The sequence below is a fragment of the Pezoporus flaviventris genome, unplaced genomic scaffold, assembly GCF_033815535.1.
Source record: "Pezoporus flaviventris isolate CSIRO_AGI_PZ_B2104156 unplaced genomic scaffold, CSIRO_AGI_Pfla_v1 ptg000063l, whole genome shotgun sequence".
In the NCBI taxonomy this organism is placed as follows: domain Eukaryota; kingdom Metazoa; phylum Chordata; class Aves; order Psittaciformes; family Psittacidae; genus Pezoporus; species Pezoporus flaviventris.
Window position 1 is genome coordinate 2780195 of NW_026892611.1, and position 25599 is coordinate 2805793.

Consider the following 25599-nt stretch of genomic DNA (forward strand, 5'->3'; position numbering starts at 1 on the left):
ATGACCCATCCCTGTTCAAGGCCGGGTTGGACAGAGCCTTGGGTGACATGGTCTCATGTGAGGTGTCCCTGCCCATGGCAGGGGATTGGAACTGGATGACCTTAAGGTCCTTTCCACCCCTAAACATTATGATTCTATGCTGCTTCATGCCAAAGGCCCACTGTGAATGGGGAAAACCATCCCCACACCCCCCATGTGCTGGAGGTGCAGGATGCAGCCTCGGGTACCCCCGCAGTGGGGAGGCAGGAGGGAGGCACAGAGGGAATCTAGGGCAGGAGGAGGAGCCGTGCTGCTGCCTGAGGAACACGGTGCCTGTTCCCTGCCAAGCAGGAGAGGCCCTGGGGTGGCAGGGAGCCGTGCCCGTGGCCCCGTGACAGGGATGGAGCGGGAGCAGGCGGCACAAGCCGGACCAGTTGTCCCCACCCAGGGCACCAGGAGCTTCCTGCATCCAGCACACGGGGCAGGGTGAATGCCAACACAACTTTATTCAATAAATAATTACAGCATTAACAAGGGGAAGGTTTCACCCCGGGGGCTATAGCGGCTCCGCAGCCTCTTTGCTGACACTCTCCGGCTTCAAGCCCAGGTACCGCAGCAGGCTGTGATGCTCCTGGCACGCCAGGGCCACATCAGGGACAGCCACCAGGACCTGGGGATGGCAGCAGAGTTAGGGACAGTGGTGGAGCTGCAGTCACAGCAAGGGTGAGAGCAATGAGCAACCCTCACCTCCTTCATCTTCTCCTGCATCTCCTCATGGCTCCTCAGCACTTTCTGGATGCGATGGAGCCGCAGCTCCAGCCCTTGGACCTGTGGTGGGAGATGCCTGTCAGGAACCTGACCTAAAGCTGTTCAGGGAATAGGGGGACTAAACCCAGGGCTCCCCCATACCTTATCTGAGAGCCGCTGGTTCTCATCCACCTTCTCCAGGAGCAGCAGCCGCAGTTTGCCCATCTGCAACAAGAGCAAAGCATCACTGTGGGGCAAGAGCCAAGGTGGGGGGGCCCTGTCCATGGGGTCCTGCAGGATGGGACATGACAGCAGACACCCCCCCACACCCCCCAGCCTCACCTCCTGCTGCTGCAGCACTCGCTCCCGCACATGGACAGTGTCCTCCTTGGGTCTCTGTTCCCTCATCTCCTCCCACAGCACCTTGGCCTCTGTCTCTGCACGCTGCAGCGAGCGCTTCAGCTGGAAAACCTCTTCCTTCAGACTCTATGAGGGAAAGGAGGTGCTGAGAGGGGGGTCCTGGAGCCTGCATCCCCGGGCATGCGGCCCAGAACAGCCCCCATCACGCACCGTGACTTCCCCACTCTTGTCGATGAGTTGCAGCATCTTCTCTTCCTGTCGTTTCACCACGTCCTGCAGCTCCTTCTCACTCTACAGAGGGGGAAGAAGCAGTGTCAGGGAGTTCCTGGCCCTGGGTGCCCTCAGTGCCCGAGGGGGGAGCAGGTTTTGTCCCGTTCAAGAAGGTCAGACGAGCCAGGAGCACCCACGGGGCACCTCCAGAGCCGGTCACCCAGATTCCTCCGTGTCCTAGATCAGCGCCTGTCCCAGTTCGGCTCTGCCCTGGCCTGAGTGCTGGCCCACTTCTGGCATCAGCTCACCTCGAGCTTGCCCCTCAGCGCCTTGTTCAGCTTGACGATGGTGGCAGCCTGGGCATCGATCTTCTCCTGGCTCTCCGTTGTCACCGTCTCCAAACGGAGCTGCAGGTTGGAGCTGGGAGAGGACAACGCCAGTGCTCAGGGGATGGGGATCACAGCCGAGCACGGTGCCGGGTACCAACCCCCCTCCTGGGCATCCCACCAGCTGGAAAACCCAGGGCTGGGGTAAGAGCAGGTCCCCCAGGCAAGGCTGCTCATGGCCATTCCCTCAACGTGAGCCCCACTGAGCTCACATCTCTGTCTGCAGCGCCTTGAACTCGCTCTGCTCCAGGTCCTGGATGCGGCAGCTCAGCATGGCGAGGTCGGACACCACGGACCTCAGCTGCTTCACGCTCTCCAGCAAACCATCCTCAGGCTCTGTGGGCAGGGCAGAGGCTCGTGAGAGAACATCAGGGGACACAGAGCCAAGCAGGAAGGCGTCCTGAGCATCCCCCATGCAGAGCCCAGGGCAGGGTGACAGCCCCGGTACCTATTGCCTTTGGTGTAGCAGCAGGTTTGTCCTTGGTAAATGCACTCCCAACTCCAGCAGCTTCATCAGCATCTGCAAGAGGAGAGGGCAGATGCTCTGTGCCTTGTGTGCTGCAGGGAGCACAACTTGAGCTCGCATCCATCGCAGGGCGCTCAGAGGAGACCCTGGATGCTTGCTGGAGCCACGACCTAACCCATAGCTTCTACAAGGGGAAATCCAGGCACTCCCAGGGAGGGCAGGAGGAAGGGATCCCCATCCCAGCCATGCAGTGGGTACCAGCTCACCTTCCCCACACACGGCTTTCAGGACGCTGCCCACAAAGGAGCTCGCTATGGCACGGTGTGGGGTCCGGAACATCGGCGTGCGGCAGGCGGGGGTCCGGACACGGTATGGGGTCTGCCAGCCTGGAGTACGTGGGACCGGGGTCCAGGCTCTGCTTCTCGATGGGGCAGCAGCATCATCATCATCATCCTTCAGAGGGGAGGAAGAGCAGAGCAGAGCGGTGACTGCTCTGCCATGGCAACGGGGGGCTCAAAGCGTGGGGTGTCTGCCTGCTCCTCAGGCCACCCCCAAGGCAAAGCTCCCACCTCCTCCTGCAGAGCAGCCCTGAGGCACTCAGCGAGCTCCTGCAGCCGCATCTTGCTCTCCACGATGTCCTTGGAGCACCAGGAGACTTTGTTCCTCTTAAGCTGCAAGTCGAGGAGCTCGGCCTTGGTGCTCTCCAGCTCCTTGCTGAGGGCAGCCCGCTCTTCCCTGCAGGATGGCATCAGCCTCAGTGGGGGCAGCATTCCCCTTCCTCAGCGTGGGATGGGGACATTTCCCATGCCTGCCTCCCACCTAAAACCTCACGGATTTAGGTAGTTTTCCCCCCAGGATGGGGTGTACCAGCCTTTCCCGCAGCCCTTTCCACCCACCTGAGCAACTACACCAGAGCCATGTCCCACTTTGGATCCCCCACCCTCCAAAAGGGGCTCGATTCCCCCCAAACCAGAAGGGGTTCCAGCAGTGCCCAGTACCGCAGGCGCTGGTGGGAATCCATCAGCTCCTCGTGCTGCTGGCTGCACTCCTGCAGCGTGTCCAGCGTGGACCTCAGCCTGGCCTCCACCTCCAGCAGCTGAGTGCGGGACATTTGGTTCTCCTGCTCCAGGAACTGCAAGAGGATGGGGGGGACGCAGCCATGGATGAGGGGTCCCATTGGCACACTCCCTCCTACTCCTCAGGGTGCTGTTTCCTATCAGGGGCAGCTTTACCCCTGAAGACCAGCGGGGACACAGGGCAGTTTGGGGGGACAACACCACATCTACATCCAGTGGGAAAACTATCCTGGAGAGCTTTCCCGGCCATCACTGCTGCAGGAGGAGTTGCTGCACTACGTGCAGGAAGCCAACCGCCCTCATCCCCCTGCTACGGAAGGGCTAATCCTGCTCCTGGCCAGCCTCCAGCATTCCCGTGAGGACATGATGGGAGCTGGCAGCGCGTGATGGTGTGGGCAGGGTCAGGCAGCTCCTACCTCCCGGCACTCGGTTGCCTCCCGCAGCTCCTGGCACAATCCATTGCGTTCCCGCTGCAGCGCTTCCCGCTCCCGCGCCAGCCTGCGGGCGTGGGGTGGGATCAGGGATGGCAGGAGGTGGCTATGGGGCCACACACACAGCCCCCAATGCCCTGCCCCGGGGCTCGCAACCCACCAGGCCATCTCTTCTTGCTGCTTCTCGTTCTCCTGCTGCAGCGCATCCCGCTCCTGCTGCCGTGCATCCCGCTCCTGCTCCAGGCTGGCCAGGCTGGTCATCAGGGAGCTGTGGTCTGCAAGGGCCAGAGCTCTCAGTGTAGGGGGGGACACAGGGGCAGCTCCAGCCCCACATCATCACCCATACCTGCGCTGAGGCGCGAGTTGGCCACTGTCAACTGCTCCAGCTTAGCCACCGTGTCCTGCAGGGCCACCGAGGTCTCCTCCAGCTGGCGAGACGCCTGCAGAGACGCAGTGTGCTCTGGGCTTGCTTCGGGATGCTCTTCCCTATGGGGTACCCCCAAATCACCCCCTGCCTGGGGCCAGCCAGCACAAGGTAACACCCTACCTCTTGCTCGGCTTGGAGGGCTTCATCCGCTCGCTGCCTCATGGCATCCCGCTCCTCCAGGCAGCTCTGCAGCTTGCTGGGAACCCTTTCCAGCAGGGCCTGGCACCGGGACACCAGGGCCCTCGCCTGCTCCCGCTGCGAGAGGAGACAGTGATGGGTACGGGTGATGTCTGCTGCGTGTGCCAGGGTTCCCAAATCCATAGGGAAGGGGTCCAGCCCGGCCCCACAGGGTCTCACCTCCTGGGCGAGTGCTCTCTGCTCATCCCGCAGGCTCTGGAGAGAGGCATCCGTGAGACCCTGGAACAGGAGGCGCTGCCTGCTCCAGGCACCCTGGGGAAGGGACAAGGACACCGGTGCTCAGGCTGAGCACAGTCCCCCTCCCCACACACACACACACTGTGCCCGGCTGAGACCCATGGCACGGCACGCATCCGACACACACCATGCCCTCCACGGCCGTCTTCAGCTCCCGATGCAGGTCCTGCTCCACTCCCCGCTGCCGCTGCAGAGCATCCGTCCTCCTCCGCAGCTCGAGGTAGAGGTTGCGGTAGATCTCCTCCTCCTAAGGGCACCATGGCAGAGCAGAGGGGACTTAGCACCAGCCCTGCTCCACTGCTTAGCCGTGACCCTCCCGTCCTGCCCCCAACATGTGCCAGGGATGCTTCCCCGCACAAAGGGATCAAATCCAGCAAGCTCAGCGGGTTGAGCCAGGCGAGAGAACACGGTGGGAGCAGTGCTGGGTGCTTTACTTCCACTCCACTGGGCTGTGAAGCCACGGTCCCACCAGCAGCACCAATGCTGCAGGGAGCAGGGTACCATCGCCCCAGTGAGGACTCTTACCCCTTTGGGGTGGGTGACATCGGTCTGGGTGAGCGCATCCCTCTGCTCAGCCGGCCCCACGCCAGGCAGGGCCCGCTGGTTCTCGTTCCAGCCCCGCAGCTGAAGCGACAGGGCCTCGATGATGATGAGGGTGCTCTCCAGCCGCCCCTCCAGCTCTGCCCGTGGCAGGGACTTCAGCTGCTCCCGGGGACAGCTGGGGACAGAGAGAGGGCTTGGTGCAGGGCCAGCCCACGAGTGCCATAGCACTGCCCCAGGGGGATGCTCGGCCCTACACTTACTGCCAGAGCAGGGAGTCTGTTTCGGCAGCGCTGTCCTTGGCACAGGGAGGGGGACCCGTGGATGTGTTGGTGCTGCTCTCCCGCAGGTCCCGCGGGGTCATGAAGGTGCCGGTGACTGTGGTGGGCACTGGGGTGACGCTGGTGCCAATGGTTGCAGCGGGCGCAGGGGTGACGCTGGTGCCAATGGCTGCAGTGGGCGCAGGGGTGACGCTGGTGCCAATGGTTACAGCGGGCACAGGGGTGACGCTGGTGCCAATGGTTACAGCGGGCACAGGGGTGACGCTGGTGCCAATCGTTACAGCGGGCACAGGGGTGACGCTGGTGCCAATGGTTACAGCGGGCACAGGGGTGACGCTGGTGCCAATCGTTACAGCGGGCACAGGGGTGACGCTGGTGCCAATGGTTGCAGCGGGCACAGGGGTGACGCTGGTGCCAGTGGTTGCAATAGGCACTGGGGTGATGTTGGTGCCAATGTCCCGCCGTGGCAGGGTTAAGCTGTGCCGCAGGGACTCCAGCAGGGATGAGGAGTTGAGGCTCTTCTCCAGCCACACTAATGGCAGCACCCAGGACACAGCACCCAAGGCCACCTCGGGTGAGGGGATGGGGGTAGCTGTTCCCTCCAGTGCAGCAGGCTCTGACCTGCCTGCCTCAATGGGAGGGGATGCAGGGGGTCCCTGCTCTTGTGGGGCAGGGGATGGGGACTTGGCTTCCTCAGGGGTGTCTTGGCAAGGCAGGGAACCAACACCCTCATCTGCAGATGGGGGCTCAGGGGCCACGGGGCTGCAGGAGAAGTCAGAGGGTGCCACTCGCCACCCATGGAAGGGACCTTCCTGTGGGGTGGAGGTGGTGCCGGGGGGGCCTGGGGTGCAGGAGTCTGAGCTGGTGCTGCCTGAGGACCCAGGGGTGCAGGGTGCTATTGTGGTGCTGTCTGGAGAGTTTGGGGTGCAAGGCACTGAGCTGATGATGCTGGGCTGGCCTGAAGTAGGACTGCTGGGGGGCTCCAGGATGCAGGGACCTGGGGTGGGATTGCTGGGGGGCTCCAGAACACAGGGATCTGGGGTGGGACTGCTGGGGAGCTCTAGGACACAGGGATCTGGGGTGGGACTGCTGGGGGGCTCCAGAACACAGGGATCTGGGGTGGGACTGCTGGGGGGCTCCATGTTGCCGGGCCCTGGGATAGAGCTGTCCAGGGCTGCTTGCACCGTGCTGCTGGGGGTGGTGCGGGGCCCTTGGGGTGGAGCTGCCAGGGAGCTCTGGGTTGGTCCAATTGGGCGGCTCAGGGGCACTGGGCACCAGGGTGGGAGTCCTGGGAGGCTCCAAGACACTGGGACCCAGGGAGAGAGTCCCAGGGGCCTCCGGGATGGTGTTGCTGGGGGGCCCCGGGGTGCAAGGCAGTAGAGTGCTGCTGCGGGGGGGAGGCAGGACAGCACTTCGGGGGCATCCTAGAGCACAAGGCACGGGGTTACACTGCTGCGGGGGCCACGGGTGCAGGGCACTGGGGTGGCACAGTCATGGTCCTAAAGGAGATGGGAAGGGGTGGTCAGGGTGGGCCCCCAGCACCCCAACCTCCCCATTGCCCTCACCCCAATGCATCCAACGATCCCGCTATTGCCCCCCCGCCCCAACACCCCCTCCCGTTAACCGGTCCCCATCCCGACCTTGAGCCGCAGCCGGTGGAGCAGCGGGGTGAGGCTGGTGCGCTCCGCGCCCGGCTGCAGCCGCAGCTCCTGCAGTGGGGTTGCGCCGGGGCCGCTGCTGCGCCTGGGGAGGAGGGGACGGGGAGGGGAGCACCGGGGGTCACCGGCGGCACAACCCCCCCCGTATGCACACACCGGAAACACACCGGAGCGCTCCGGGCCCCCCCACCCCACCGCCCCCCACGGCAGCCCCGCACGGTCGGGGCCACCCCGTTGGGCCCCACTCGGGGCTCCCCCGGCCCGCACTCACGGCGGGGGGTCCTGGAGGCCCGCATGGCCCCGCTCCGGTCACTCCCGGTCCCGATCCCGGTCCCGCCGCCTCCCGCACGCCGCCGCCGCCGCCCGTTTGAAAACCCACGCTGCGCTCTGATTGGTTGCTCAGCGCACGCGTCACTCCGCAGGGCGAGGCCGTTATGGGCGGGGCTTAAGGTGAGACCACGCCCCCTCCACGCCCGCCGGTCCCGCGCAGCGCCGAGCACCGGGACCGTCGCGGGGAACGGGTCCGGTTCCCCCCCCCCCCCATCCCCGGTGCTTCCCCGGCCCTGCCCCGACCCAAGGCGGGGACCCAGCCCCGCGTCCCCGTCCCCCTCCCCGCAGGACGCCCCCGCAGCGGTGCCCGCGGCTCTCGGGTTTATTGCTCCCGCGGGAGGGGTACAAGGGGGGGGTACGGGGGAGCCCCGGCCCTGGACCGGGGTTCGGGGGGATGTCCCTGAGCGATGCCGGGGGGGATTTTGGGGGGGCTCAGCCAGAGGCATGGCCGGCCCGGGGGTGCAGTCGAAGGGACTTCGAGATCGCAGTCGAAGTCATCGAAGGTGGCGGGGGGCTGGCGGGGGCTGCTCCGGGGGCTGCGGGGCCACGGCCACCCGGCCGGGTCCTTCTGCAGGAGGTCGGCGTCGAAGGCCACAGCCGCGGAAGAAGGGGTGTCCCCTGGAAGTGATGGAGGTAGCGCAGGCGGTGCAGGGGGTTGTTGGCACAGCAGCTGGGGAGGGAGGAGGGCAGTTGAGCAGGGGGCACCCCCGGGATGGGGCCGTGGGGACCCCAAATCCCATGCGGGGCGGTTACCTCGGCCATCAGCCGCGCCAGCGCAGGGCTGAACGCGGGTGGGCTCTGGTAGCTGCTCCGCTTGACGCGCTCCAGCATGGCCACGTGGTCCCCTGCTGGTGCCACGGGGAACTGGGGGGGGCAGAAATGGATTTAGGGGCACCCCATGGAGCCCCATTATCCTCCCTACCCCATGGTCCTCACCTCCCCGCTGGCCAGAGCGAAGAGCAGGACACCCAGGGACCACCAGTCGGCTGCATGGCTGTAGGGTCCCCCACTCAGCACCTCTGGGGCTGTGGGGATGAGTAGATGAGTGCCTGGGGGGACTGTGCCCCCCATCGCAGCCCTCCCATTGCCCCCTTACCCATGTACTGCAGGGTGCCACAGATGGTGTGGGCTCGCTCGCCCCACTGCAGGTGCCGGGAGAGGCCGAAGTCAGTGAGCTTGAGGTGCCCTGTGGGGCGAGACACCACGGAGGGGACCAAGGATGGGGCGTCCCCATGGACAGGGTGTCCCCACAGATGCTGCATCCTCAAACCAGTGCCACCAGGCTCTTACCTCGCTCATCCAGGAGGATGTTCTCCATCTGAAATGAGACAGGCGCTGGGGTGGCTTCTCCATGCTGGGGGGTTCAGAGACCCCCCACCCCATCCCCGGACCCCCCAAACCCTCTGTCACCCACCTTCACGTCTCTGTGTATGATGCCCAGGTCGTGTAGGTACACTGCGGGGAAGATGGAGCCGTCAGAGCCATGGGTCCCCTCCCACAGCACCCAGCAGGCCCATCCTGCAGGTCCCCCCATCCATGGGGGCCCATGGGTGCTGTCCCCAGCATGGTGAACACTCACCCAGCACCAGCACCAGCTCGGCAGCGAACAGGCGGACGGTGGCCTCGGTGAAGGACCCAGCCGCACGCCACACGGCGGCAGGTCCCCGGTGCTGCAGTAGGTGCACACTGTGGGGACGGGTGACACGGGCATGAGGGGCATGGGAAAGGGGGGTGGCATGTGCACGGAGGGGGGGCAGGTGGGTCAATGGGGCTGCGCACCGAGGTGATGTGGCCGCTATGGGCATGCGCCGTGGGGATACAAGCCCTGGGGATAGAGGGTGGCACAAGCAGCAGGGCAATGTAGGCACCGGGATCAACATGCTAAGGTGACACGGTATGTCATACTTAGTCATACTAAGACCATATAGGAGCATGCACGTACCAGGGCCACATACAACGGTGCCAAGGAGCACTGGGGACAGGCAAGCTCCAAGGTGGGGACCGAAGTGACATGCCCCCCCCCCCCCCCCCCCCCCCCAGGGTCATACAGGCACCAGGAGCACGGAATTGACACGGGCATGGAGGCGGCACAGCCATCGGGGCCACCAGAGCTGGGGCTCCTCCTTCAGCCCCGTGTACATCCCTGCCCCCACTGCAGCTTGTCCCCATCTCCATCCCTGCAGGCTGGGAGCCATCAGCCGCGCGCCTGCATCCCCGGGGGCCGTGCGGGAGCAGGGAGGGGGGAGCGTGTGCGTGTGCGGGGACACGTGTGCTGGCGGTGGGGACACGTTGTGGGGCGGGCGGGGGGGCCGGGGGGCAGATGGTCACTCACTGATGAAGAGGTGGCGCTGGCCCTGCCAGCTGTCCCCCAGCCCGTGGACAAAGGGGTGCCTGACCTGTCTCTGGGGACACAAAGCAAAGAGGGTGAGCAGCCCCCGGGGTGGGGAATGGGGGGCATGGGGACCCCGCTTCTGCCACCCTCCCAGTGGCCTCTGCCAGCCCCATGACCACCCCATGGGCTGGGGTTCCCCCTAACCTGGATGCTGACTTCTTCCTTGCACTGTTTGAGGGTGTCTCGGCGCAGCACCTCCACTTTAGGCACGACCTGGGGGGGGGGGTGAAGGGGTGTCAGGGGGGGCTGAGGGCAGGCAGGGGTACACGTGGGTCCTTGGGGGGCAGCACCCACCTTCACGGCGCAGACCTTCTCCCGCCCGCAGTCCAGCACCTTGAGGATGGTCCCAAAAGAGCCTTTGGCCACAAAGCCCAGGATCTGGGGGGGGGGGGGGGGGGGGGGGGGGCGATCAGGGTCTGAGCACCCCATGGAGATGGGATCAGGGTGCTTGGGGTTGGAACAGGGTGTGGGGTCCTGTGTAGGGTGACACGGGGTGGTCCAGGGCACCCATGGCAGGTGATGGGGACACTTGGGGACCAGGAGGACCCGACAGGGACCACAGCGGGATGCAGGGGACCCGGTGTGGGGCACATAGGGATGGGGGACAGGGACACAGTAGGGCACACGGGGACCCCATAACGGTGCAGAGGGACCCCGGTAAGACGCACAGAGGCTTCACACCGGGGCACGGGGACCTGGCGGGGGTAGAAGGGGACACGGGGGGACGGGGAGGGGGGAAGCCGTTAAGATGTGAAGGGACGGGGCAAGGTCTTCCGAGGAGAGCCAGGGAGGCGATGCCGGGATGGCGGCACGGGGTGCACGGACAGCGCGGGAGGATGCTCGGGGCTTCGGGGAACCGGGGTAGGACGTGCAGGGGCTCCGGTAACGGGGTGCGAGGGGACCCGCCTGCCAGGGCGAGACGCGCGGGTGCCCAGAGGGGACGGTCGGGGACCCAGATTAGGATGCAGCGGGACCCCGGTAAGGGGATGGGAGCCCCGGGACTGCACCTTGAGCTGCTGCTGGCGGGCGGAGGGGCGCACCGGGAACTCCGGCAGGAAAAGCGAGACGAGCTGCGGCAGCGGCCACCCGGGCAGCGGCGGCTCCTCGGTGCTCCCCAGCGGGACCAGGGCGAGCCCCGACCCCGGTACCGGCCGGGCACGGCCCAACAGCGCCCGCACCCACGACCCCACAGCGCGGCCCTACGGAACCGGGGGGGGGGGGGCAGCGTCAGCGTTGGGGGGGGGGGGGAACACCGGGAACCGGGAGGGGGGGACCCCGGGGGCCGCCGCACGCACCTGAGGGGGCCGCACCGGGGCCGGGCCGGGGCCGCTGCTCGATGCTCCCATCGCGGCGCCGCCCCGGGCCCGGGCCCCGGTAATCCGCGGCTTTACATAACCCCGCCGCCCCGCCTCGCTCCGCTCCGCCCCGCCCGGGTGTGACAACCCCCGGGAAGCTGGGCTACCCCCTTGCACCCACCGGTGACTGCTCCCCCCCACCTCGGGGCGCTCCTCACCCTTCGGGCACCCCCTTGCACTTCCCCATCACCCACTCGTCCTCTCGTTGCATCCCCTGCTCCGGGGTACCCGGTGGGGTACCCACAGCGCCCAACACCGGGGGTGATGGGGATGCTGCGTGCCCCGAGGAAGGGCAGGGGCTGAGCTGCCGGCACCGCAGCGTGAACGGGGACACGAGGAAGGAGCCACCAAAGGGTTCCAAATTAAAAACTCTTTTATTTAAACTCTCTCCCGTTCCCCTTTCTCCCAGCCTGGAGCCATCCTGCTGCTTCCCCAGGCCCAGAACCCGCACAGCAGGGAGCACGGAAGCTCAAGGGGCACCACGGGCACCGGGCATGGAGGGGGGGTCCGCACCCCACATACCAGCCCCAGAGCACTCTGCGCCCCACAGCCCCGTGCTGCTGCCCCAACAGCACTGCTGGGCGGCTGGATGTGGCTAATCCCCCCCTTTGGGCATCACCGAGCAGCACGGCCACCCCTCACTGCCACAGGGGAGCATGGGGCACCCCGGTCCCTTCCCGGCCCGCCGGGTGCTGCCGTCATTTGCGCCTGCCGAAAATGGACTTCTTGCTGGGGTTCTTGTCCCCCACGCTCAGGCCGATGAGCAGCCGAGCCTTCTCGTACTCCTCCTGCTGCTGGATGGGCGCATCCGATTTGCTCTCCAGCTTCCCCCGGGCCTCTGCGCCCGCTGCCGGCTTCAGGCGTAGCTTCTCCTTGATCACCTGCCCCGGGAGTTAGGGGGCTCAGCATCCCATGGATGCACCCAAGCCCCCTTTGCATGGGTGAGAGCTGGAGCTGCTGAGCCAGGGAAGCTGCTTCCCACTCTAAGGAATGCATCGCCCACCATGGTGGGCATCCCGGGACCTCCACGCGGCCTCCCTGGGAGCAGGAAGGATGCACAGCAAGACGGGACCCCACGTACCTGTGCCACCAAGGCTTTGCGGCTGTCCCTCTTCACCGCCATGGCAAAGTCCAGCCACGTCCACGTTTTGTTGTGGTACTCCAGGCACGGCAGCACCAGGTTCAGGTCGCCCCAGTCCACGCTGTTCTTCTCGCCCTGGGTGACCCACAGTGTGGGATGATGCCCCAGGTCTCCCCCCCAAGCTGGAGGGGCTGTGTCCCCTTCCCCAGCACCCCCCATCCCACCGGCCCCACACCTTGTAGCTGACGCAGAGCGGCACCTGCGGGATCTTGATGTAGATGAAGGAGTTGTTCATGGCCGCGCGCTCCTTCATCTTGTCGATGTCATCCACGGGATGCTGGGGACAGAGCGGGAGCCGTGACCAGAAGGGAAGGAGAGGGGACAGAGCCAGGAAGCAGCAGGGAAGGGGCAGCCGGGCACTAAGCCACAGCATTGCTTCATGGGGGAGAGGCGAGAGCTGCTCTGGTGCAGTGTGAGCAAAATGAGATGCTGCAGGGATCGCATCGCTTGGATGTAAAGGATGCAAACCCCCCAAATCCCCCCCCTTCCCCCAGAGGCAGCAGCAGGTACCTCGGGTGCTTTCCGGAATGATCTCCTGACCCCTGACGTCCGATTCAGTCCCTGAGCAACTCCTTTCCCTGGGCCCAGCGAGTCATCGGCCACAATGAGCTGCCGCGGCTTCACCACAGGGATCCCTGGGTCAAATGGGGTGGGAGATGGTGGCTGGTGAGGGTTATCCATCACCCAGACCCCGCCTCTGCTCTACCCGCCTGCAGGGATGACCACAAATCCCTGTGTTTTGACATCTACCCCACCAGCAGCTACCACAAACGCATGGAGCTGCTCAAGGACATTGCTCCGGTGCCATGAGTGGTTACCCTGAACCCCTTACCCGTTGTCACCAGCTTGGACTTATCTTCTTCATCCCCCACCTCCTCCTCCTCCACATTGCGGCCGGGGAAGAAGAAACCCATCATCCTGTGGAAGAACTGGTGGGTGAGCTGGATGGTGAGAGGTACCACATTCACCTGCGGGAGAGAGGCACATCACACCCTGCCCGTGCCCTGTGGGGAGCTCAGCCACCTCCCAGCCCATCAATCCCCAGCACCTCGAAGTGCTCCTTGATGGAGATGCCTCCAACGGGTGGCCGGACCTTGCTGAAGATCCTCAGTGCCAGCTGCCGGCCGGACTGGCAGGGGCTCTGGGGACGCAGCACCACCTGCAGGGAGCAGGGATGGGTGGCTGGGATGAGGACAGACCACCTCATCCCGTGCGTCCCCAGGGCTGCAGGGCTGGCTCCTTACCTTGTACACAGCGTTGGGCAGGAGGTTGTTCATCGTGACCCAGCCCAGCTCCAGCAGATGCTCGGCTGTATCATCAGACTTGTTGACCTGCACGCATGGATCCATCAGCTCCGCGCACCCCAAGCCCCACTTTGGGGGCTGTGGGTGCCACCAGCCCATCCCTACCTTGCTGTAGAGGAAGCGCTGGAGCTCCAGCTCAGCTATGCCCAGCTGCCCGTCCTCCTCGGTCAGGCGCCAGCGTGCCTGGGCGAAGTAGAACTCGGTCCGTCGCGCCACGCTCACGTCCTCCGGCTGCTTCCGCAGCTCCATCTTGTTGGCTCGCTGCAGCTGGAAGTCCTTGAAGCACCTGCAGCGCACAGGGGAGCAACGGGATGTTGAAGCCACGGAATAAGGGGGGACACAGCACTGGGGAAAGCCAGGGACGGGCTCTACCTGATCAGTATGTTGAGCTCCTCGCTTTCCAGCTGCAGGTCAGCCTTCTCCTGGCTGAGCTGCTGCCGCAGCCGGTGGTTGAGGTCGAGCAGGCTCTCGTTTTTGCTGTCATCCTGCAGGGACTGAAGGACACACGGCCCTCAGCACCCCCTGCCCTGCAGCAGGCAGCCAGGCCCTGTCTGGAGATGGGGCTCACCTTCATGTTGGAGTACATCTGCTTCTCCAGCTGCCGGATCTGGGCCACGTGCTGCCTCACAGCCTCCTGGAGGTGCAGGATGCTGCTGCACTGCTCCTCGGGGTTGCTGGAGATCTCCAGCTGGAAGCGCACCCGCTGCTTCTTCTCGCTGTGCTCCTGGATACGGGGACAGGGGAAGGTTAGCGTTGCCCTGGGTGCTGTGGGTGACGCAGTGACCTGAAGCCTCGTGGGGGTACCTTGCGTTTGGGCTCCACGTGCAGCAGGAGGTTGTTGACGATGTCAAGGATCATGGCATACTGTGCGGGGTTGGTGGAGATCTCCAGGTCGTGGTGGATCAGCGTGAACGTATCCACAGCTCCTGCAGGGACACGCAGAGGAGCCTCAGCATGGCCAGAAACGGGATGCACGTGGGGGCCAGGCAGGGATGGAGACAGACAGGGAATAAACCAAGGTGGTTACACAGGCGCAGCATGTCCAGCATCATCTGGTGCACTGCCATGTGGCTGGGACCCCTCTTGTGTGCACCCCTCTGATCTCAGCGGGGCAAAGACAGACCATGCCTGGACTTAGCTGGCACTTGTGGGTCTGCCCCCCCAAGACACACTGCCTGCAGGTACCCACCCTCCTGCTTCTTCAGCAGATCCTCCTTCTCCTGGTTGGCGGAGGTCTCGGGGGGCTTTATCTGCGTGGCCAGCTCGGGGTCGATGTCATGGCTGTAACTGATGTAGTACATGCGGCAGCTGCAGTGGGAGATGATCCTCTGTACCTGCTGGGTCTGCTGGGCTTCCGAGGGCTGGTTCCAGTCTGGGGACAGGCAGAGGGACCACGGTCAGAGCACCAGGTCCTGCCACATTGGGGCTCAGGGCATCACTCAGCTCCTGGAACCATGCGGTGGCAAGCCAGCCCTCAGCTTCACCAGCCCTGGGGTCCCACAGGAGCAGGATGGGCACAGACACAGCAGCCACGCTGTGGGCAGTACCTGTGGTGGTGCTGACCATGCCCCCCACCGCCTGCCCACTCTCCATCAGCTCCTGCACCGAGTCCAGGCTCCGCTGCCGATGCTCCACAATGTTTTTCACCTAGGAAGGCATGGAAGCACCATTGGCTGTGCCTGCCCTGGCCAGTGCTGCCTGCTCCCTATGCATCCACTCACCTCCAGCCAGAGCTGCCCAGGCTCCCTCTCAGTGGGGCCGCTCTCCGTCGTGGCGAAGTACTGCATGCCATCCAGCAAGCAGGTCCAAGATGTCTTCTGCTTCAGCGTGTCCCCATACCAGGCAGGGTGGTGCTGGCACTGCAGTAGCTGGGCTTTGGCAGCAGACACGATCACGCAGCCCTCGGTCTCCGCGCCGCGCAGCACCATCTGCAAGGGGGAGGTCAGATGAGCCCTTGTGGGGCAGGGACAGCCCCTGTCCCAGGCAGGCCATGGGGCAGGACAGGTACCTGGCAGTTGACCAGCTCGATGAGGCAGTTTCTGTTGTAGATGTCATCGGTTTGGCAGGCAGCGATGCCACAAAGCTGCTCGCTAGCCCCCGACTCCTCCTCTGTGAAGACCACAAACTTATCTGTCTCCTCAATGAGCTTCTGCAGCATGTAGGCCCCTGGGGAAGGAGGAAGGCTCAGTGCAAGGCTGTGTGGTATGACGGGGAGAAGGCAGGCATGGCTTTGGGCTACCATGCACGCTGCCGGTGATGGGTTTCTCCTCCTTGCCGTGCTCACCCCCTGAGGAGGCTCTCTCAGGACGGCCACTGGTGATGGGAACGGTCACTCTGGCAGGGATGGAGTGAGCAGAGAGCGAGCCCCTCTTCAGCTTCTTGGCTTGGAGCTGCGTGTCGATCTTGAGCCCCTTCAGCACCTCGGTGGAGAGGTTGCGCTTGAGCACAGCCGCCTTCTTGTAGCCGTCGTAGAGGCCGAAGGCGATGTCCCGGTTCATGGTGGTCCAGGACGCCCGCAGGTCCACCAAGTGCAGCTGATGCGTGTGGAAACCATCGTCCCCATCCCGCAGGGGCAGCTCCTGCACACAGAGGCTCAGAGCTTCAGGGAGGCGAAGCCACCCCCAGGCCCATGCCCACGGGACTCGCACACAGGGGCCGGGAGCCCTGCCATGCCCTGCGTGGGGACCACTCCACAGCCCTCACCAGGGATGCTGTGGCTGGAACAGGGCATCCCTTTGGCCAGGCACTCAGATCAGAGGTCTACCTCCTCTCCAGCCAAATCCCTTCCCCATTGCACCCAAAGACCACCTTGTCCCAGGGGGATGCCACTGGGCCGTGCCCTATGCGTGTGCAGCGGTACCTCCTCTGCTGTGCGGTTGCTGTGCCGCTGGTAGGCGAGGGAGGACAGGCTCAGCAGATGGGTTTTCTTCACCAGGGTGTCGAGCCGGTGGTCAGCGTTCTCATCACAAGTGGAGGCCATGAGGTGCACGGTGACCTGGCTCAGGTCGCTCACCATCTGCGTGATGCTCCACTCTGAAATGAGGCGTCGCATCACCGTGCCGGCTGGGGGGACGGGGACAGGGGTCTGCCAGGACCCTGTCCTGCTTGGAAGTGCTGCCACTCACCTTGTGGGATGAGTCGTTGCGTGGCCCGAGTGAAGATGTGCCCCTGGCAGCATTCCACTTGGATTCCCCGTTGCTGGGCAAAGGAAGCCCAGTAATGAACCTGCAAAGGAGCAAATACAGGCACTGAGAACTGAGCGCCGGCAAAGCGGGTCGGTAGCACCAGATCCCCACGCCCAGGACTTGCCTGCAGCCGGGGGAAGAGCGCAGTGTAAGACAACTGCTTGTAATGCTGCCCCAGCTTCTTCTTACTGGGTTTCATGTTGTTGAAGAGCTTCCCGCGGCAGATGGGCCTCGTCACGCTGGTCCACGTGGCCCAGAAGTTCTGCATCCAGCGCAGGGTGCTGCTGTAGAGCAGGATCCGGGGCTGGGAATGCTCTGAGGATACACCCACCGTCAACCAGCGCCATGGGGCAGGGATACAGCAGCTCCCATCCCAGGACTGCTAAAACTTAAAGGATCCCCGGGGTGCCGTCACCCACCCTCACTGGGCCGCGTCAGGTCCATGCGGATGGAGAGGTTGAGGTTCTCGGAGCGGAAGGCACGGTAGGAATCGTACTGCTGCCCCGCCGGCACCTCGGGCAGGAACTCGGGGGAGCGCAGCACCACGCCGTGGTGGTCATGGGGGTTCCCGTGGCACAGCCACTGCAGGTCCAGCGTCATGCACAGGTCAGGCAGGTGCAGGAAGCAGCAGTCGTCATACCTGAGGGGGAAAAGAGACCCCATTCCCATTGCCACCCTGGTGGCAGCCCCTGCACTCCCGGTCCCACACTCACTTGGAAGCTGTGCGCACATTGATGTCCAAATTGCCCTTGAAGACAAACTGCCCGGGCTTCCAGTGGAAGGAGAGGTGGCTCCACTCCCAGTGCATGTTCTCTGTGGTGTTGTAGGGGTCCTGCAAGGACAAGCATGGGGAGAAGCAGATGTGAGCTGATGCCACGTCGTGCTCTGCTCCCTGCCTGGGCAGCACCCACCTCGGTGGCCAACTGATGTAGGTTGGCCTGTTCAACATCCATGTGCCAGTCCCCGTGCAAGAGAAGGCGGCTCTTGTCCCACCAGGGCAATGGGGCGCTGGGGTCCTCTGAGGGCTTGGTGAGGAGATCCACACACTGGCTGATGAGGGTCCAGGCTGGGTCCCAGCAGGGCCCCCACACGATGGTGAACTGGGAGATCTCAGCTGAGGACACACAGAGGTTGGCTCAGCCCTGTGCATGTCCCACACAGCCCTGCCTCAGAGCAACCCCGTCCCTCCAGCTCTTACAATGGAAGTCGTGGTAGAACTTCAGGGGGTGCATGTTCCTCTCCACCGTGGCATCCCCCCAGGGCAGCCCCAGCTTGAGGAGCTGGCGGCGCCGGGAGCAGGCCTGGCCGCTCTGCTCGGCTCCGATGAGCCGCCCCGAGAGCTGCCAGTTCCGGATCTCAAAGAGGTACCGAGGGTAATCACGGATCCGCACTGTGGGGATAGGAAGGGCTGAGATGGGGCAGCAAAGGGACGCTGCCCTCGTGCCCCACTCTGAGCCAAGACGGAGGCGCTGTCCTGTCACACCTCTGCTCCCTTCCCACCTCCATGAACCTCCAAAGCTCATTTCCCCTTGCTTGGCCACACATTCCATGGTGTCAGGGCCTGCGAGCCCAGGCCACGCATCCACCACGCTGTCCTCTAAGAGCAACCCTCACGCAAAGCAACTCACCGAAGAAGCTACCAGCTCTGCCCTTCACCATGCGGCACCACTGCGTGACCATCTCCAGACCCTCGGTGGGAAACGGGCTCACGCCATCAACGTCCCTCATCTGCTCCAACACACGCTCCGTGCCATGGAAGGACTCATCGGCCATGGCCACCAGCTCCAGATGGGCCATGCTCCAGGTGAGGAGGGCTCTCCTCATGGGCGTGTTGGCATAGAGGCGCCGCGAGCGCTGGATGTAGATCTCAATGTTCTTCTTCTCCAGCGAGGCGTAGAGCTCCTCGATCTTGCGGGCGGGCAGCAGCTCCCCGTGCTGCTTGCGCAGCGCCGCCACCTTCGCATCCAAGAGCTGCAGGCGTTTGGCGCTCTCCTTGCTCTCGTCCTTCATCAGCTCGTAGTTGTCTCGCAGCTTGACCTCGAACACGTCGTCGAGGAAGACCCAGGAGAAGTGCGTCACCTTGAGCAGCAGGTCCGGGGGCAGCGCCGGCACGCCGGGGCGCCCGCGCCGGTGCAGACCTTTGAGCCACTTCTGCACCCCCACCGCAGCGTCCAGCGTGCGGGAGAAGTCGTACTGGTACGGGAACTCGATGCTCACGCTGGCGAAGGAGAAGGCCCAGCCGCGGTTGCGGAGGGTGCGCAGGGTGGGGAAGGCGCAGCGGTGCAAGACGACCTCCTCCAGCTCCGGCAGCAGCTTCACCTCCACCTCCTTGAAGCTGAAGATGCTGTGCCCGTCAAAGCCGGCGGCCAGCTCGGGGCAGTAGCCGTGCAGGGCACCGCCGTGCCAGCTCACGGAGGTCCGCTCGGCAGCCAGGCTGATGTAGTTGGCCTCGGAGACGAAGGCTGTGAGTTTGGCAGAGCTCAGCTCCAGGGACAGGGACAGGAGTCTTTTCGGGGGGGTGCCATCCGGCTGGAGGGGTGTCTCAGTAGGGGCGGTGGGGTGGGATGCTGCGCTCTCCGGGGGTAAGGAGGGAGATGGCCCATGGCCGAGGGCGCTCCTCAAGGCTTCGTGGCACTGCAGGGTGGCCAGGGTGTGATGGTACAAGTGCATGTGGTCGGGTGGGCTCCACAGCACTGCCAGCCCCTCGCCGCACTGCACCTACACCAGAGAGAGCAAGCAAGTCGCTGCCAGGTCCAGCACAGCCCCGTTGCCCTCTCCAGAGCCTTTCGGTGCCAGCCAACCTTCCTCCTGGTCCATCCACCCCAGTCCAACAAGGACAAGCTAAAGCAGAGACCCAGTGCCCAAACCAACCTCCAGGGAGCGGATGCTGCTGTGGTAGGTGACAGAGAGCATGGAGAGGTTGGCCACTGGGTTGGGGATGGCAGGAGCTTTGCAGCATGGCTGCATCTTCTCCATGATGCTCTTCACCAAGGCCAGCACCATGCCCTGGACGCTGACTGTGCAGCTCTCAGCATTCCCCAGGACAGTCAGCGTGTCCAGCCGCAGCTCCAGGGCCCCTAGAGAGGTGGCACATCAATGCTGGAGGCACGGAGGAGGCACGCCACGACGTGCCAGGTTCCTCTGACAGCCATCTGGGATCAGCCTGGATGCTACTTACCCACTAGGGCTGAGAGTGTGAAAAGATTCACATCCTCCACCTTCAGATCCACCTTCCAGAGCAGCCCCCAGGGCTCGCTGGAGGTAGAAGGTGGCTGCTTGGCAAGCTCAGCTCCACCAGGCCGTGGGCAGAACAAGGGCAGGAGCCTGGCCAGGCACTCGGTGCATGTGTCTGACAGCTCCACCTGCAGCCCCCGGATGGTGCAGTCCAGGAAGAGGGTGTCTGACTGGGCGCTGGACATGCCCAGGGGCTGGTTGTAGCTGCCCTGCATGGTAAAACAGGATCATGGAATCGCAGAATGGTTTGGGTTGGAAGGGACCTTAAAGCTCATCCAGTTCCAACCCCTGCCACGGGCAGGGACACCTTCCACCAGAGCAGCTTGCTCCAAGCCCCTGTGTCCAGCCTGGCCTTGAACACTGCCAGGGATGGGGCATTTACCATAGGGATGGAGCATTTACCACTTCTTTGTGCAGCCTGTTCCAGTGCTCCACCACCCTCACAGCAAAGAACTTCTTATCTCCAACCTGACCTTCCCCTGTTTCAGTCTGAACCCATCACCCCTTGTTCTATCACTACAGTCCCTGATGAAGAGTCCCTCTCCGGTATCCCTGAGGCTTGCCCCTCACCTGCAGGTTGAGGGAGTCGAGGATGAGGGCTTCTCCCCACACGTGCATGTTAGGAGGGTGTGGGGCACGCTGGATGTGCGAGTCGTTGCCCACACGCCAGCAGAGGTGGTCCACGGCCAGCACCGCTCGCTGGTGCACGCTCTGCGGCCAGAGGTGCTGGTAGTCTGCAAGCAGAGAGCAAGGGATGAGAGCAGGCAGGGCTCAAACACGGGCAACCCAGACACAGCCAGGCAGGGCTCCACAGCCCCTGGCCCTCCCCATTCCCACCACTGACCCCCAAGAAGAGCCCAGCAGCCACCCTGGTGCCAATACCTGCAGAGATGGAGTTGAAGCCCAAGGCGAAGGGTGGTGTGTCCCCCAGCTGCACTGACACATTGACATTGGACAGCAAGGCACACAAGATGATGGGCGCTATGATCTGGGGATAGCTCCTGCGTGGGACAAGCAGGTATGGGCTGTTATTGGGGTGCTGCCTGGCAGGGAGCAGGTTCACAGGGACCCCCCCCAACCATCTGCCACTCTCTGTACCACTCTCCCCATCCCACAGGCCGTGCAGAGGGCAGAGAAGACGCTGGGTGCCCGGGACCCCTGCCAGAGCATGGCAAGGCAAGAGGAAACAAGCTGCGACACCAGCAGCTGCGCAGAGGCCAAGTTTACCTTCCCTTGTGCCCTTGGCTGGGGACAGGCACTGCCTGGCACCAGTATTCCTGTGCCAACAGGCCCAGCCAGAGGGAAAACTCTTGGTGGCGGTAGTGGATGATGCAGGTGTTGAGCAGCACAGCAGCCGAGAGGTCAATGGCTGTGACCTAGAGCAGGGAAGGGGCCAGGTGGCAAAACCACTCATGCCAGGAGCTGGACCAGCCACCCCAAAGGACGTGCTCAGCCACCACTCACCTGCACGCTGGTCTTCAGGGAGTTGAGGTACACGATGCGCTGGCGGCTCTGGGACAGGAGAAGGCCACCTGGGGGCAAAGAGGAACAGAAGTGAGGGGTGGAAAAGGGCAGTGATGGCAGCAGTGTCCTAAAAGGATCCTTCTTAGCCACTTGCCCTCCACCTGGAGGTCTACACTCATTTGGTCCAGGTCTGAGGTGGGTGTGAAGTTGCGCAGGGGAATCTGCTCCTCTTCACGCTGATATAGGAACTGCAGCAGCTTCAAGCTCCAGGTGAGGTGCCTGTAAGAAGCAGGGAGTCACTGCCAGAAGGGAACTGCACTGTCACGTCTTCCATCTCCCCAGCTCTCATCCCCAGCTGACTGGCACAAAGACATCAGCCAGCACCCAGCTGCAGCCCAGCCCAGCGCTCTCATCCCATCAGCAGAGGATCCCATCACACTGTCCTACTGGAGAACCAGCTCACGTGCCTTCCTCCTTCCCCAAGAGCCCAGCCCCAGGCCAAGCTCAGTCCCTTCTACTGGCTCTAAGACTGGGTATCTGTGGTCTAGCAGAGCAGGGGATGAGCAGTTGTCTCCAAATCCATGTCCCCAGCACCAGCACAGCTTCTCCCTGCCTCCTCACCTCTTCTGGCTGTTCATTGACAGCACCGTGCTGGTGTTCTCCAGCTTCACCTCCGCCCTCCTGGGGATGAGCTGCAGCGTGCCCCTGCTCAGCAGAGACAGGGACTTCAGGGGCTCCTCTGTGCCTGGAGAGGGACACACAGAGTCACAGGGAGGCTCGTGCCCAAATCCCCACACGACGGCACAGCCAAATCCCTGTGGCTCCAGTGCAAGTACTGGTGTTGCCATCCCCTGCCCACATCCCTGTGCCCATCCCTGACCTGTGCCGGGCTGTTCCCCTGCAGTGCTGTGCTGGGGGCTGGCAGTGATGCGGTGCAGCAGCGGGCTGCAGAAGAGCCCTTCGTGCAGCTCTGCCTGCAGGGTCCGGACATGCAGCCGGACCCCCACCAGCCGCCGCTTGCTGCTTATCTCCAGTGAGAGGGAGAGCGCCAGGGTCAGCTCGACCAGGCAGGTGTCATCCTGTAACAGGATACAAACAAGGAATCACAGTCAATAGCCTGGAAAAGGCCTTTAAGATCACTGAGTCCAACAGTTACCTGTTGCCAAACCCATCACTAAACCATGGCAAAGGAGTCACCCAGCTCCCAGCTGGTGGATGCTGAAGGTGAAGTGCTGGACACAGCACGGACCCCAGAGCCTTGCAGCATCACCCAGCCTCGGGGATACACTGGAGCAGGTCCTCAGTGTCCCCCAGAGCTCAGGTTGTAAGGGTTGGGTTTCTTCCTTCCCCAGCACTCACCAGCTGGCTGCTGCACAGGACTTTGCTGTTCATCTTCATCAGGCTCACCTCGCAGGTCAGGCTGGGGAGAGCAGGGAACAGATGGAGATGTGGAACATGCTGCTTCCATTCCAAACCAGCCCCCTGCCTTCTCTTTCATAGAATGGTTATGGTTGGAAAGGACCTTAAGATCATCCAGTTCCAACCCCCCTGCCATGGGCAGGGATGCCCCACACTAAACCATGCTGCCCAAGGCTCTCACCACCCTCACAGTAAAGAGCTTCTTCCTCGTATTAACCTGAACTCCCCCTGTTTAAGTTTAAACCCATTACCCCTCATTCTAAACCCTCTGTCCTTGTTTTCCCTGTGTGACACGGGGAACCCGAGTCCCTGCTTCAAGTCCTCCCAAAAGCAGAGCTTAACTCCATGCACACTGCAGCAACTCAGAACTTGGAGAACACACAACCTGAGCTTCCCAGGAAGGGAAAAGGGACCTGGCCAGCTTGGGAGGGGGGGGGTGTTAATGTGTCATAGCACAGGTGACATGAGATGCTGCTGAGTGGGACAGGAAGAGGTGAGATGCCACACTGGGGTTGGAGGGCACCAGGGGCAGGCTGGGGATGCAGAGCAGGGTGCGAGGACAGCATTACCTCTTCCCATCACCAGTCAGGAGGAGACGTGTCTTGCTGGCCTGGATGTGCCAGAGAGACTCCGAGGTGGCCAAGTGCAGAACCATGATGTTGATGGAGTCCATGTGGATGGAAAAGAGCTGGCAGGGGAAGATGCTACCATGAGGGGTGTACGACAGCAACGCAGCCCATCACACAGAGCCAGTGCCTCACCTGGCTTAGGAGCCTCAGCAGGGAGGGTTTAAGTGTCACGTTTGCTCTGCTTTCGCTTCCTTCAGCTTCTCTGGGAGCCTCTGGGATGTGTGGCTGGAACCCAGAGCCCTTCTGGAGATCCGTGCGGATTCGCACCTCGCCAAAACATAGCTCAAAGTAGCGCCTATGGAAGAACAGCACCGGAGTTTGCACACCCAGCCCCACATCTGGGGGTGCTCCCACCCTGGGGACATGCAGGACCAGCACAAGGGCACCCACAAGACACTGCCACCTCAAAGAAGGGGATTCACTCACACACTGAGCAGACCACAGGGACTGCAAGGAGGGGTAATGGCAGCAGGACATGAGACAGACCCTCAAGAGAGGAAGGAGGGAGCTGGGGCAGGGATACATACGGCAGCTCCCGGCTCAGTTTACTGGAGATCCAGATGTGGTCAATCTCCTGCAAGGATGCACAGGTAGGTCAGAGAAGAAACAACCCGGCTGTGCCTTGTGATACTCATCCTGCTGTTCCCACTCTGCTCCCAACCCCTGGCATCACCCAGGGAGCAGCCAAACCCCAAGTCTGGCTATGGAAAGAAGGGCCTGGCACCAACTATGGCGCAGGGATTCGCTGCCAGCCTGGAAGTGACCCCATCCACCCTGCCTGCCCTCACCCACTGGTGGCCACCCCTTGCCGGGTACCCACCACCGTCTGCTGCTCCCGCTGGAACTTGAGGCTGATGTTCCGGGCCCAAAAGAAGCCGAAGGAGCCGATCTTGAGCTCTGCATGAAGCTTCTGCCGGCACCAGGTCACAGCCAGGCGACAGGCCAGCCATCTGCGGGGATGGGGGGGGGGGCCCAGGGTCAGCTCCCACTGGGGACGGGGACCCCCTTTGTCCTTCAAGCTCCAGCTCCAGCACCCACCAAGCAGGTCCTGCCTCCATGACTGCTCCAAGCTGGAGCAGAGACCCTGCAGGGTCACCCCGCACAAGCCCTAACATCCCTCCCCTTGGATTGAGGGGCCCATTTCACACCCCATAACCATGCTTCTGGGCTACCCTGCACTACTGCAAGCCCCTAACACCCTCCCACCCAGCCCTAGGACCCCTCAAACCCTTGCAAGCCACCCCTGACTCCTGACATCCCTCTTTATCACCCTTAACCCCTCGTTACTCCCCTTCCCCATACCCCCAACACTTCACCCTCAGCCCCATGGGCCCCCTCCACCCCTGTCACTCCAAAACCCCACACCCCTGCGCCATCCCCATGGGCCTTTACAATCTCCCCCCCATAAGCAGACCCCCCCCCGATACCCCACTCCCACCTTGGTTTTTATGACCTCTATCACCCCTACAAGCCCCCGCGGGCTCCAAACCCCCCCAAAATCCCACTGCCACCCCCATGCACCCCCCCACCTTGACCTTTACGCGCTCCCCCCCACCCCCAAGCAGATCCCCCCCTATACCCCTGTCACCCCCGTCCCCCCCCGACCCTTACGCACCCCTTTACACCCCTATATCAGCTGCAACCCCCCCATAACCCCTCGGGGCCCCCCAACCCCGCGTCCCCGCGGGTCCCCCTGCCCTGACCGCGCCAGCAGCCCGGCGAGCAGCGCGGCGATGAGGAGCCCGAGCAGCGCTGCGGGCAGCGGCATAGACTGGACCCGGAGTCCGGAATCCGGCCCGGCCCCACCGCCCGTGGGGCCGCGCACCGGAAGTGACGGTTGGAAGGGGCGGAGCCCGACGGCACTTCCCGGCAGGAACAGCGCCCCCGCCTGGGCTGGCGGGGGGATCGGGCCCCGCTGGGTCCGGCGCTCCCCGTATAAACAGGCACAAGGGGCGCGGATTCGGGTCTTTTATGGCCGCAGGGTAACGGGGTTTGGGGTACAGAGCCGGGGGGAACGGGGCACCGGGCGGTGCTTGTTCGGGGGTCCTCGGTGGGAGCTATGAGGGGGCACTGGGGAGTCTGATCCTGCTCAGGGTTGGGTCTGGATGTTGGGATCTGCTTCTTCCTGCATTCGGGACGTAGGGAGCTGG

The 25599-nt window shown here is 63.7% G+C and overlaps 3 protein-coding genes across 5 annotated transcripts; all 3 read right to left on the bottom strand.

Annotated features, from left to right (window-relative positions):
• Nucleotides 1-466: 466 nt before the first annotated feature.
• Nucleotides 467-6523, bottom strand: SPAG5 (sperm associated antigen 5). Of its 2 annotated transcripts, none has more exons than XM_061470080.1 (19): nucleotides 5321-6523; nucleotides 5043-5235; nucleotides 4645-4761; nucleotides 4440-4532; nucleotides 4203-4337; nucleotides 4002-4095; nucleotides 3816-3930; nucleotides 3641-3722; nucleotides 3147-3280; nucleotides 2718-2883; nucleotides 2415-2601; nucleotides 2131-2202; nucleotides 1895-2018; nucleotides 1605-1716; nucleotides 1297-1377; nucleotides 1069-1212; nucleotides 889-951; nucleotides 727-807; nucleotides 467-649 (listed from the first exon to the last, which is right to left on the bottom strand). In XM_061470080.1, exons 1-19 carry the CDS (start codon nucleotides 6478-6480, stop codon nucleotides 536-538), a joined length of 3267 nt encoding a protein of 1088 aa, XP_061326064.1. In that variant the 5' UTR covers nucleotides 6481-6523; the 3' UTR covers nucleotides 467-535. The 2 variants fall into 2 exon arrangements, with proteins under 2 accessions (XP_061326064.1, XP_061326063.1); XM_061470079.1 differs by having other exon boundaries at nucleotides 4645-4764; nucleotides 5321-6522.
• Nucleotides 6524-7648: 1125 nt separating this feature from the next.
• Nucleotides 7649-11138, bottom strand: RSKR (ribosomal protein S6 kinase related). Its single transcript, XM_061470721.1, is given in 18 exon segments — nucleotides 7649-7840; nucleotides 7842-7882; nucleotides 7885-7921; nucleotides 7923-7943; nucleotides 7945-7983; nucleotides 7985-7996; nucleotides 8080-8190; nucleotides 8263-8351; nucleotides 8423-8512; nucleotides 8617-8644; nucleotides 8741-8781; nucleotides 8906-8983; nucleotides 8986-9012; nucleotides 9659-9728; nucleotides 9863-9931; nucleotides 10013-10096; nucleotides 10726-10917; nucleotides 11014-11138. Coding segments are annotated over 18 exon segments (1272 nt in total). The 5' UTR covers nucleotides 11065-11138.
• Nucleotides 11139-11679: 541 nt separating this feature from the next.
• On the bottom strand, nucleotides 11680-25217 carry BLTP2 (bridge-like lipid transfer protein family member 2). Of its 2 annotated transcripts, XM_061470082.1 has the most exons (39): nucleotides 25153-25217; nucleotides 24270-24399; nucleotides 23977-24023; nucleotides 23582-23744; nucleotides 23390-23508; nucleotides 22761-22821; nucleotides 22282-22480; nucleotides 22023-22146; nucleotides 21556-21680; nucleotides 21402-21469; nucleotides 21165-21313; nucleotides 20820-20938; nucleotides 20508-20671; nucleotides 19882-20146; nucleotides 19575-19780; nucleotides 18332-19421; nucleotides 17902-18093; nucleotides 17615-17817; nucleotides 17417-17535; nucleotides 17123-17343; nucleotides 16828-17018; nucleotides 16644-16743; nucleotides 16379-16581; nucleotides 15803-16097; nucleotides 15527-15684; nucleotides 15240-15446; nucleotides 15066-15165; nucleotides 14708-14890; nucleotides 14323-14444; nucleotides 14087-14242; nucleotides 13891-14012; nucleotides 13624-13804; nucleotides 13459-13545; nucleotides 13263-13373; nucleotides 13047-13182; nucleotides 12725-12849; nucleotides 12390-12491; nucleotides 12155-12289; nucleotides 11680-11954 (listed from the first exon to the last, which is right to left on the bottom strand). In XM_061470082.1, the coding sequence occupies exons 1-39, from the start codon at nucleotides 25215-25217 to the stop codon at nucleotides 11772-11774; spliced, it is 6726 nt and encodes a 2241-aa protein (XP_061326066.1). In that variant the 3' UTR covers nucleotides 11680-11771. The 2 variants fall into 2 exon arrangements, with proteins under 2 accessions (XP_061326066.1, XP_061326065.1); XM_061470081.1 differs by lacking the exons at nucleotides 21556-21680; nucleotides 22023-22146; nucleotides 22282-22480; ... (4 more) ...; nucleotides 24270-24399; nucleotides 25153-25217 and having other exon boundaries at nucleotides 17129-17343; nucleotides 21402-21487.
• Between the last annotated feature and the right edge of the window lie 382 nt (nucleotides 25218-25599).